Source organism: Barbatula barbatula (assembly GCF_947034865.1).
Source record: "Barbatula barbatula genome assembly, chromosome: 1".
Lineage (NCBI taxonomy): Eukaryota > Metazoa > Chordata > Actinopteri > Cypriniformes > Nemacheilidae > Barbatula > Barbatula barbatula.
The window spans coordinates 10093459-10107054 of NC_136766.1; the positions used below are offsets into that span (position 1 = coordinate 10093459).

The 13596-nt window shown below is 36.9% G+C and overlaps 1 protein-coding gene across 1 annotated transcript in view; it reads right to left on the minus strand.

The window, feature by feature from the left end:
* Positions 1–13321, minus strand: part of col4a6 (collagen, type IV, alpha 6) — a 61199-nt gene extending 47878 nt beyond the window's left edge. The window contains exons 1-3 of the mRNA XM_079470421.1: positions 13257–13321; positions 13006–13130; positions 12798–12843 (exon numbers count right to left, since the gene is read on the minus strand). Of these exons, the coding sequence (XP_079326547.1) occupies positions 12798–12843; positions 13006–13016 (57 nt within the window). The 5' untranslated portion in view covers positions 13017–13130; positions 13257–13321. The remainder of the gene's footprint in view (positions 1–12797; positions 12844–13005; positions 13131–13256) is intronic.
* Positions 13322–13596: the final 275 nt, after the last annotated feature.

Sequence of the window (13596 nt, forward strand, 5' to 3'; positions counted from 1 at the left end):
GAATACTGGAAATAAATATTTAAAATATTTAAAAACTAAACAAAATGCGTTTGCTCTGTGTATAATTATTCTCATTAAAGAATACATTTTGCACATGAGTCATCTGTCATAAAATCAATTGTTTCTTCAAGTATGTACTGCTTTCTAGACCACAGACTCAAGACTTTACATTAACCTTGGAATATTTAAGGTCATATTAAAACCTGCAGTTATCCATGTAATCAATACTACAAAGCCAGATATTAATAAATGAACAGAACTGAAATTTGTATTTATGTACCCCAGAATGCCAGAATCCTAAGGCGCACAGAGAATGAGTAAATACATGACAGAACCGGCAGGATGTGAGCATGGTTATCATCAATAAACAAAGATATGCACGCTTGCATGTCTTTGGATAAAACTGTGTATATTTTACAGTTGTGTATCCTCTCTGGACTATTGGACAGAAAAGAAAATGGCCACACAATATAGGACTGCCAACACACAAAAAACAAAGAAACTAAACGTTTGCGTAAGTGTCCAGATGCTGATTATTTATTTGTTTATTTGCTTATTAGCGTTTTTAAATGGACAAACGGTTCCAGAATTGTGAGGAATTTCAAACAGCTGGTCTGATGAAATGCTTTAAAGTCCATTGGCCAAAATATCCCAAGGAGGTGAAGTATTTACCTAGCGAAGAACTTAGCTAAGAGAGTTGTAGTTCATATTGTACTAGTTAATACAATACTTCCTGTGCTGTGACCTGGTCCCGAACCAGTAGAATGCAGCTGTCTTTCATACTACTTGTCTTTTACCTTAAAAAGTCTTAACCACAGCCATTAACTGAGACCACAGACCACACATATAGCTGTAAAACATTGTGAGACATAATGACTTTGCTGAATTAAAGCTTAGCCAACCAATGAGCTGAAAACTTCACCTTTGGTCCATCGGCTATTAATATCTACAAACCTTTAACCATGAGGATCAGCACCACAGTTTATTTACTTGCTTTCTCCGCCCCACATGTAAATATATCACCACATTATAATGATTAATGAACAGAAAACTGTCATTGTCTTTTGCAGACTGAAGGTTTAAAACAGAAGCCAGTCAGATCTGCTTTAAATCTGCCCTGGGGGAGTTAGAGGACAACTAGGTGAGACAGGTAGGTAAAAAGGTCACAGAGAGAGAGTGATGAGACTTTTTAGATAGCGGCGACAAGATGGGTAAAAAGGACCCATCCCATAGTAAGTAAATGCGGGTTTGTTTCTAATAAGAAGATCAGGAAGTATGTCTGTATACTTTGATTAACCAGATGGGTAGAAGAAACAGTCTCAGAGCTGTTGGTAATGATGCAAGAGATCAAAAGCGAAGGTTGTGTTTAGTCAAAGTCTGTTTACGGAAGTCGTGCCACTCGCCGGCCATGTTTGCAACGCCTCTGGGCAGCTATTTACGTCAAAGCAAGTCCCATCTATTTGAATAGAGAAAGGCAGATATTTCTAAAATCGTTGACAAAAATCTCAGTAAAACAGCATATTTCTGATCAATAATTAAACATGACATGAACTATATCATAACTTTGGTTCACAAAGCTTAAATTGCGCAAAAATACCTTTTTAGATGTTGACTCATCTACTGCACACAGGCTGGCAAGTGCCTCAGAGAATTCCCAGAGAATTGTCAGTCTTTTTTATTGACTCGTTTTACTGGAAGGTCTTCCTTCGGTAGAGCGGCCATATTGAGCAGCCTCGACATTAATTGTGTAAGGGTTACACATCTTGTTAATATTATTAGCTTTGGTTTAGTGCCGTGCACACAGGGTTGCGGTGGGTTTGTGTAGGTGAGGGGGTTCAGCAGCTGCTTATCCAACAGTTGCAGAATAACCTGGGGCCAGCCCCTGACATGGATTTGGGAATATTATCATGGAATGTCTAGCTCCGGGGCCTAAGATCTGAAAGCGGGGGTTTGAACATTTTTAAATCCATTTTTAACAACCTCAAGCTATAGAGCACACTGAATATGTGAATATGTGCTCTAATTTAACCATAACATGACACATGACAGTACTTGATCATGATGTTCAGTGTTTCATTGTATCTAAATGGGATATGGAATATCTACACATCCATCTAAGTATTACATAAATATATAGATGTGGAAGAAATGTGAGAGACAGAGAAGGTCCTATTTTAACCAAAAGAAAAGGAGGAAGAAATGAAGTTCATTGCAACAGTATCTACACTTGCTTTGGTAGTTGATGTGATTTTATAATTTTGTCAAACGCAACTAGTAAGAGTAAAATAAAACATGTACTGTAATCTGATTGTATGTATGTTAAAAGAATGTAGAAAACACATTATGTCAGTGCCTCCTTCCCCTGGCACTGTAAAGCCTCTTCAGACGGCTCATGCTCAAACAAAGCTCACACAAAGTTACATCAGACCTCTTGGCAGCAAACTACGGATAACTGTTCATTTAACTCATAGATGGGCACATCATAAAAAAGAAAGAGTAACAAACAGAGGTATTCATGAATATACAGTACACTTAAGTAACAACTGTAAGAAAGAATGGTAGAGGTCTATGAGGCAAAAGACATATGTTCCAATAACAGGCTCTCTTTCAAAACACTTAATAACTGCAAGATGCAACTATATTTTTTTGCATTATAGCTTCCTATACTTACAATTACTGTAAATGTCAACCTTTATATTTACATCAATCCATATCTCTTGAACAACAGTAGTGGAATGAACCTTCAGACCATCCAATAAGTGCGTGCCTAGGGGCTCTGCCCTGCAGGGACAAGTTTTTGCGAGGGTTGACAGAGAAGGGTGGGGTACATGAAGGAATTGAAGGAATGGGTGAAAGCAAGCCCACCAAGAACATATGAAGGAAGAAAAGAAAGAAAAGGACACTAATCCATTTCAAAGCATAGAGTAAATACAGCTTCAGGCTATATGCCGAGGGTGTAAGACAAGGGACAAAGAATGAACTGAAAGAACATAAACATAAATCAATGGGGAATATTGTTCTATTTTCTTTACAATAGATCCATCTTTCATCTCTCTACTCCATGAAGGGAATGTTGTATTCCTTTACTATACATTCTTCATTACTACTGCTAAGATTAAAATATTAAACTCTGGTAAACATCGTTGATTCTCCCGTTTCATTCTTACATGATGTCATCTCCCCTTTTCTAAGAATACGTGATAATCTCATGACTGAGTGGAGGAAAGAATCTTAAAATGCCCTCTTCGCACACTCTCAATCTGTAACCTTTGACCCTCTGTTTGAACAAGTGTGAGCATGGATGTTAGAAACTATATCATACGTGCAAAGCTGATGGCATGTCAAACAAAAAACTCACTGAGTTGAAATCAGATGTAAAGACATCTGTCAACGCCTTTCATCTCCTCATCGCTGGTATTTTTCATAGTAGGATTGGCACTATTCTACAGTACGCTACATGATTTTTAAGGATTTTAATAAGGGGGTGATCAGTGCACTCAAAAGAAAGAGAATTAAGAGAGAAAAAAGAAAGAGAGCCTCTTTCGTCAGGAAGAAAATTTCAGTTATTTTGCACGAACATCCATATATGGTTTGAAAAAATGTGGCAAAGATGTCATGATAGGACAGATTTTTGTCCTTTTTTCACAATGTCAGTTAAAAAAAATGTACTCAAAGGCTGCGCCCGAAAGCTTAAGCAGCTGACTTGTTGCCTCGCTGTCTAATGAGGCAATGACTTCGGACACCCTTAAGTCATGAAGGCAGCTCTGGGAAACACGTTCGGACAGCCTTCAGAGGCACCATAATGTAACTCTGTTTGAATAATTTATCGAGTATTTTAAAACTGCAAAATTATTTTCTCGATTGAAATGCCATGAAAATTTGTACAAAGAGAAAACTGTGCTATAGCGGCTTTCTTGGATGCCATTTAATTTCTTTGAACTCGACCCTGCTCAACCAATCACATTCCCCGCATGAGCTCTCACACATAGAATTGTGGGACATCGAAGGCAACGAAGGATACATCTATGCTGCCTTCAAAAACCGACCTGATGGAGGTGTCTCAGGAGACAGGAAGTAAAGCAAAGATTGGATTCCTACCTTGAAATACTGCCTCCGAAGGCAGCATTTTAGAGCTTCCGGACGCAACCAAAGTGTCAAGCTAACATTTAACGTAGTACTATGGCAAAATATTTAAATCTACCAAATATTTACTATGCTGTTTGAATAAAACTTCATCTCTAGCAATGACAGTGTGGATTGTCAGTGCTAAAAATGTGATTTACGCTGACAGAAAGACCATTCAGAAATGGACACAGTGGATTAAACTCACTTTAAAGTCTTTAAAACCTGTGTTAAACTAAACTATCCTTAGCAGCCCAACGGCACAGTGGCTTGCTATGATTCACTGAGGTTGCCCTCGATTAACAGCAGGTCATAACAGAAGACCTTGACCTGTCAAAAGTACATTATTTAGTTCCAAACTGGCCCACACACGTGCTAGATACATGCACGCACATAAACACACAATCATTGACTATAATTTGAGCTTTTCATTAAGTTGTGTCCCAAAAAAAAGTTTGTTGGCCCTACAAACAAATCTGCGTGGTCTCATGTGCAACAACATGCCTCTTTACAGTAAAAGCAGACCATGAAGGGAGTACATCTTTCAGTTACGATGAGATTAATTTTGTCTATAACTGGACCAGGCCTGAAGAGGGTTAGAGAGAGAAGCAAAGCGAGAGTAAGTAAACACAAGAGAGTAAACAAGATCCCTCAGACCGTTATGTTTAGTCTTAAGAATGGAAAGATTGAAAATGGATAGATGGATGAATGTTGTAAACTGTGAAAAAATCTAAAGCAAAAGGTAAAGATGCAACAAGATGTGTTAAATCAAGTCTAACCAATTTCAACTTTATATTTAAGTTGTAGGAAATAAGTTAAAGGGATACTTCACCCAAAAATGAAAATTCGGACATCATTTACTCACCTTCGAGTTGATCCAAATGTGTATACATTTCTTTGTTCCGATAAACACAGATAATATATAATAATACTTACAGATAATAACCAAACAGATCTCAACACTCATTGACTCCCATGGTAGGAAAAAACAATGGTAGTCAAAAGTGGCCCAGAACTGTTTGCTGTACTATATTCTTCTAAATTTCTTATTTTGTGTTCAATAGAACAAAGAAATGATAAAATAATCGTTCCTACTATGAGAGTCAGTGGGTGTAGAGATCTGTTTGGTTAAAAGCATTCTTCCAAATACCTTTCTCTGTGTTTATCAGACCAAATACATCTATTCACATTTGGAACAACTCGAAGGTGAGTAAATTCTGACAGAATTTCAATTTTGGAGTGAAGTATACCTTTAAATCAGCCAGGTTACCTTTGCCTCAATAAAGTTTATTTTTTAAAGTGATAGGTGATACTGAAATTTCTTAATTTTAGAACTTCAATAACTATTAAATTGAGTTTATAAATGAGAGGAGGATGTGGATTAACAATACACCTAATATCAAATAATGTGCCATGAACATTAGCTCCTGTTGTTGATGCTTTCGATCGATGGAGGGGAATTGCTCTGGTGCCCTGGGGTAGCTTCAAACAGGGAGTGGGACTAACAAATCACAAAGCAATCAGAATGTGTCTTGGTCTGACCTAAAGGAATGCTCTAGAAAGCGACACCTGCAGCAAGGAAGAAAACTCAACAAGTTCTACCAAGCAGGAATTTTTAAAGTGGGAGGATGCAAGTGGTGTCCTTTGTGATAACAATAAAATAAACATTCAGACCAAAATAATCAACAATTTGGTTTCTCTGAGATCTTTTTTATGGGAAAGTGAGAGAAGTGAATGACAACAAAGATTATTTGTATGGTATTTTTACGGTATTTTTCTGTATCATACAGCAATATTTTGCATTCCATGCACGACATATCCGCCATTTCCAGCCAAGCTTTAGGGAATTTTAAATGAACAAGATGCCTTATTTACGTGCAGCTTGTTATCGGAATTCATTGCCCCTGGCATAAAAACATTATCTATAAAAATTTCTACAGTACACATTGCTCAAACCCAAACTGCACTGCTGTTATAAACATTGATGCTTTCAGATCAAATAAACCTCTCTCGCTCTCTCTCGTGTATGAGAGGTAGTTATCATCCAAATATTTCCGCTGTGGTTTCTGGGCTTTGCAACACATCAAAACGGCTGTACATCTCTTCCGTCATTAAGTTAAAGGTGACAACAAAAAGCTGTCAAGTGTTACACTGGAGCTATACAGATACAGAACTGTATACAGATGTACAGATTCAGAAAATCTCTTTCAAGATAAACCACCAACGTTTTTGTTGTTTTTAGTGCAAATAATCCACAGTCATTGCAAGAACACATCCGTTTGATACAGATAACAAACGGTTACTGAAGTAGATAAGAATTGCCACCATAAGATGAAAGAGTGATTAGATGGTTTATCAGTGTGCATACTGTATGTACAGTATAAAAGACAGAGTATATGGTACACTTCAATATTTGATTTGCCACTTTGCTCAGATACCACATATATGCAAGTATAACACAAAGGTGTCAACAGATGTACAGTAACGGCAAGGGACAGAAATTAAGGGACAACATTTGCCCTGTAAATTTCAATTTTAGAATAATTTTTCGCCTTAAAAGCACGTAATTTCTGACCATATAAAAATATAGTCATAATGTCATGGTAATTCAATGTTTCAATCAATACTTCCAATACTACTGTAATAATCCAACATTAATCAATTTCTATAAAACCAATCAATTTATTAAATTATTTATCTGTACACTCAAAGTTCTGGGTTCTTTTTGACCCACGCTGGGTCAATATTGGACAGAAATCACAGCTGGGTTAAAAACTCAACTGCTGGGTTGTTTCCACTCATAGATTTAAAAAATGTCCATTAAGGAGCTGTGTCCACCGGGCGTTTCTGCCGATGTATGGCATGTTTTTTTGAAAACGCTAGCTAGATGCCTTTCTTGTCTGGAGGCTCGGTGCTGGCGCAAAGCATTTTTTTCATATTATACTATTTCGTATCATAGTAACCAAGTACCTCAGCTTGAAAAAAATGCCTTTTTCAGCCAGTGCCTGACGTTTTTAACTGCATAAAAATGCCTCGGTGGAGTTCAAGCTTAAGAATGTATTCACGTTTATGCAATAATATAATTCTAGGCCATGAAAAGAATATTAAGAACTTACAACTATCAAGAACTAAATCAATAGTGTTTCTGCTGCAGGTTCCTTTAAATTTCTGACCCCTGGTACATTCCCTAGTAAACACATGTTAAACAAGATTTAAGCTGTTAGAGCAATTCACTCGAAAGGTTCCTTTAAAGTCCTATCCAGAGCCTTAAGACAGGCTTCTCCTTAATGTACTAATGCCTGGCTCCTGGCAGTGCCTTGCTCCTTATAATGTAAATCCTGTTAAAGAATTTGAGCCAATTAACACTTTAAAATTCATGTACAAGCTTACCATTGCCATCTAATATCAGCAGCCTGCAATAAAGCTTGACTGTTCTTAGCCTTAGGAAGAAATGATTGGTAAAAACCATTCACCTAAGCTCCTGACCCCTATTATGACCCCATCAATGACTCTTAAGAACTTCTCTCCTCATTCTTTCTGACCTTATGAATGATGTTGGAGGTCTGACCTTCTACAATCTCCAAAGTCCAAATGTCTTCATTAGTTTTGTTTGATGAAAACATGACCAGAAAACCAGTCACTGACCAGAAAACATTATAATTATATGAAAAGTTGATTTGCAAAAGCAGATTTTTTATTGTTATCACGTTCTTTAGTTCGGTTTTTATAGCTCAGTGGTTATAGCATGGCGCTAGCAACAATTCCAGGGATTGCATAAGCTCCATGCAATGTAAGTCATTTTGGAAAAAAGCGTGTGCCAAATGCATAAATATACTTCTTGGTGCAAGAAATTCTAACAGTTAATGGAGCGTTTCATCGGATGCGCGCATCGGGAATGCAGTTAACTTCCGGTCTGTGTTTAGCAAGTGTCTTAAAATATATTTTATAACTATTTATATTTTACTTTATTTATTTTAATATAAAGTTATATTGTATAATACTCATATGAAATAATTGAATTTTGTTGTGTTCGTTTTATTAAATAAACTATTTGTTGAACGAGTTCTGTAGTTTGGTCGCATTTAAAGAAACCGTATAGTATATAGACATATAGCCGTTGAGCTTGGTATCGCAGTCTAATTTCAATATATTAGAGAGACAAGTAACAGTTCTGATAGGTTTCTTTTGTTTGTTACTCAAAATTATTTACAGGCAACTCTATTGTTTGTGAATGTGTAACGGAAGTTAAGTGAAGCCTACAAATGCGTGCATGTGCAGTAATGTTTGTTTATGTTGTCATTTACATTAAGGCATTTGGCAGACGCTTCTATCCAAAGTGACTTAAATTGCATTATAATATACATTTGTTTCTAAGTATGTGCAATCCCCTGGGATCGAACACACGACCTTGGCATTGTTAGACCATACTATCACCACTAAGCTACAGGACAGCTATACAGTAAGTCATGCTTACAAACACCAGTGGACTCATACAAGAACACTGCCTTTGGACTTCACACCAAATCACTCAATAACGCAGCTTCTCTTAGCACTGACAAGACAACGATCAATTTTATGACATTTAAATCTTGGGTCAATACCTTTGCATCCCTAGGGCCACTCTGGCATGATTAACTGGAATGACAATAACATTGCTGACGCAAAAGAATCCTTTGCAGCCAAAACCTCCCAACACTTTTTTTCTTCTTATACACAGTGCAAATTTCTATTGGATAAATACAATATTTTTCATCAATTTAAGATATTCTCCACAGACATTTCTCAAAATATCTTCTTTGGTGTTCCGTAGAAGAAAGTCATATATCGTTTTGTATGACACTAGGGTGAATAAATGATGACAGAATGGTTATTTTAGGACCAATAGTACACTACATTCTTAGGGTTGGGTATCGTTTGGGGGTTTTCAATACCGGTACCGTTGCCCAAATCAATACTTTAAAAAAAGATCAACAAAATACTGGTGGATGACATTAAAGAACAATATTCAAATAAAAAACATTTATTGATTAATTTTAAAATATTACACAACAAATTCACAATTAAAGTTTTAAATGTGAGCATGGTCAATAACATTGCTAGAAAGATGTTATAGTGTTTACTGTCTACCTTGTTTTCCCTGCAGCTACAAAAAAAATGCTCGCCATAGTTGTATTTAATATGGGCAGAAAATACGTTGAATATATCAACAGATTAAAGGAATTGTTCACTTTCAACATACATTTTCATGATAATTTACTCACCCCTGCTGTCATCCAAGATGTATATGTATTCTTTAGTCGAAAAGAAATTAAGGTTTTTGTTGAAACGATTTGTCATTTTCTAAAATGTGCTTTATAAAACCAGATGCTCGACTTGCTCTGTTCTGCGAAGCGCGGTCACAACTTCACATAATACGTAATTATGTTGAAAAGGTCCCGCTTGACTTAGGCAGTACAGAGTCAGTGTTTACAAATGTGGGGAACGAGGACCGTTCAAAATTTTTTTTTAAATGGTGCGTATCCTGGATTCCCCCTACGTCAAGCGTGACTTTTCAAAGTAATTACGTAATACGCAAAGTCGTGATCGTGCTTCGCAGAACAGAGCAAGGCGAGCATTTGTGTTTACAAACCATAAACATATTTATTTTTAGAACATTACCGATCGTTTCGCTGGATCAGATCCTTATTCATCATCTGGTATTGTTTAAAGCCCTTTGAAGCTGCACTGAAACTGTTATTTTGACCTTCAACCTTTTGGAGTCCATTGAAGTCCACTATATGGAAAATAATCCCGGAATGTTTTTTATCAAAAACCTTAATTTATTTTCGACTAAAGAAAAAAATACAATGACAACAGGGGTAAGTAAATTATCATGAAAATGTATGTTGAATGTGAACAATTCCTCTAAGTCCATTACAAAGAGCCGTCTAGGCTTCATTTTATGTGTGTAACAGACAGTAACAAATAAGTATAATTATATGCCTAAACATTCCGTCAGAGTAAAAAGTTTGACAGACTGATGTCAAGAGAGCAGACTAGCAGGTGCAATAAGGTTTTAGCACTTTCACTGCTGAGTCTCGCTTTTCTCGAGCTCCACGGCACGCAGCACGAGATTCATTGATTTAAACGTGCAACAGTTTTATTGTGGTCACTTGCATTACAGACACCTCATGGCCGTGTAGCGTTAGTTTCACTATAAAACTTGCTTTATGCAGCAGTTGAAGTTAAATTAATGCTGAACTAACCGAGATTGAGAGAGGAAGAGAGTGAGCGCGCACTAAAACTGTCTTTCACCACTATGGTGAATCCTCGGGGCGTGCCCGATCTGTTTATCCATTATATGCCCCTATTTCTTGACTTTTCCATGGAGGGCGCCATTACCGCAAGTGACTTCCTGTTTGATGCCCGCATCTCCGTTTGTATTTGTTACTAACTTACTATTTCTGTTAATGATTCAAATTAAAGTTTCTCGATTAATTGAGATTACATTTTTTTCCAGTAAAAGACTGTCACAACAGTCTTTGTTACTATGTTAGAGGACATTTCTGTTAATGGTTAAAAATTAAGTTTCTCTAAGAGTTTTTGTGGTAAAATGCTCTCACAACAGTCACAGAAAGCTCAGAAAACATTATGAACGAGTGTTACCACGTGACACAACAAGAGCGTAAAGTAAATAACATTTAAAGACAGCTCGGTCTTAGCTCTGACTACTGCATTCTGCCCCTCTCAAAAACATCCCAACTATGTTTACTTCGTTTACTTTGTTTACTTCGTTATTTACTTTATTGTTATTGCATAGTACATCACCATTGAAGCATGCTTCCAGTGCTAAGTGACATTATAATAATTTATTAATTATTTAGTTTAATATTAGGGTTGTGCTGTATACAAACAAACATATTCACATTGGATGACACAGGAAATACGCACTATTTAAAAGTATTTTGTATGTAATGTATGTATTTAAGTGTATGTTTGGCCAAGTCAGCATTGTAGCTCTATAAAAAAAGGCACGTTTAAGAACACAGCCGCTGTATCGCTACAAAACATAGGAGAACCAGTCACATTGAAGCATCCAGTAGGCCCTACTGCATTATTTTATAAAAGATACAACGCAATGTGATCAGGTTTATTGATGTAAACGCTGCGCATAAATATAAAGCTCATGGCCGTCTACACACATAAGAAGATATATCAAATGTGCCTGCTGGCTGGAGTTCAATGTCATCATCGCAGTAGGCCTATATGTCGCTGTCCAACTTCTTATGGTGAGAAACAAAGTTGTTTTTTGGGTCTAGGTTAAAAACTCAAGCCCATGTGGCCCCTGTGAAATAATTGAAACACTTCTCTTTGACATTATGCTGTTTTAAATTACATAAAAGTTACAAAAACGTCCGTTTCAAGCTTTCAAGCTAACTTGGTAATGCCTAATTAATTGGATCAAGCGGCAAACCGGAAGTCTTAAGCATCAGCCCTACTCGCATACGCAAGGTATAATGGGCAATTTCGTGCGTCGCAAAAAAGGTGGATAAGATGTGTTGCATTCTTATTATCAGAGCTTTCCGATTTTCGTTCACGAGAATGAGTGGAAATTGACGGCTCAGTCACCATTTGAGTGGTAACGAAATGAGGCACCGAAATTTACGTTTTGATTCAGTCCAGTTACATCACGGATTTATAGGTATCGGTGCCATATTGCATCATTATCCACAACACGAGGATTATCCAGCCCTGCATTGATTACTACTATTTTTGTCTGTTTATTTGTTTCATGGCTAGACTACTGCCACTACCTTACAGCCCAATTGCATTGCCCATTCAAAATAATAATAATACCCTACAATGTTTTGAAGCCCTAGTGGCCCTAGTCTAATGACATGCTTCTGCTCTTTCTGGCCTAATGCGATGCAAGCAACCCCCCTATTTTAAGACATCTATAGTAGGCTAGCTTTTCTGTATACAGCCTGTCTATGACCGAATGATTTGATTTTGATTTGATTCAATTTATTGTCATTACACACATACAAGTACAGTGCAACGAAATGAATGAATGACCGTTATAGCAGCCTCGTGAGAACTCATCTGTAGATATTAGTCAGATGGTGTTATAATCCCTATAAAAGGGGCTTACTGCCACAAATCATGCATAAACACACACAACAAGAATAAATCATAAAATTATCTGATTTAAATTAACATAAGTCATGGAATGAATGCAAATACAGCAAAATGATTAAAAGGGTTGTAACGTGATAAATGGGCGTGGTTGCAATATGGGGTATTTTGCATATTAATTAGGAGGAGGAGTGTGTTATTTAAGTTTGGTGATGAGTGAATTGCGACCATAAGACGCTTAACACATCAAACAAACTACACAGATTTCAGGAAAATGAACATATATTATCCTGACACCTGACATGTATAAGGTTTAGCATGGCACACAAGTAGTTAAAAAAGACAGTTGAAACCTCAAAAAAAATTGTGCTGAATAAAAATCAAGTGACACCCCAACATGCCTTCGAAACTGTATTCTGTTAACGTTACTCAAAACATGAAATGCCCACTATTTAATGTACATCACTAAACTTCTAGAGTGCTTACAGTTTCAGTTAAAAATGAACTATACGTTGATATGTTCACATGAACGGTTTATCTAATAACAATAGCTCACTTACCGCGCGTGCAGATTCTGCATACAAGACAACAGCTAACACACAACACCTATAAAGAGATATCGCAAAATAAATCAGGTGTGCTCGAAAGAAATACTCCGCTTTATTAAACTCGTCTGACGAAATCTGACAGACAGTTATCTTTTACATTTGAATGTGTGACCGCATTCCCTCTTGATAAAACAACACCTCTAAATGCAAGCATACTTACCAAAGTTTCATTTTGCAAAGTTCTCAACACGCAGGTATTTATCCTCTATCCTGCCGTTTTCACGGTAAGTCTCGGTAAATGGCTTCAGACTTGATCATTTGAGAATCCGGTGATCGGTCCGTCCACTTCGGAGGAAAGACATGGATAAGAATAAACAATTAATCAAGCGACAATACAACGGTTACTTTGTACACGTATTACACAAAGTCTGGTGGCCGATTGTACTCTGAGAATAAGAGTCGTTCACTCACAACAAACTTGGAAGCGTGGAAACGCTCCCTCCGCGGCTGAGTCGATTCACGCACCGCTTGCAAGTGCGATCTGCACCGAGAAGAGGAGGCGGGATTTCCAGCTGTCAATCACGCTCGCCTCACATTTTGTCTCTAAACCTCCGACTATCTGCTCAAAAAGCTACGAGCCATTAGACAAAATTCGATGCCTGAGACATAACTGGACATAATTAGAAGAATAAACAAAGAGTAAACAAAGAGAGTATAAAGTATACATGTAATGTATATTGAAAGTTAAAAGGTTTATCAAAACAAGTATTTTAATAAAGCTAAGCACATGTTTAACGTTTTACATATAGTT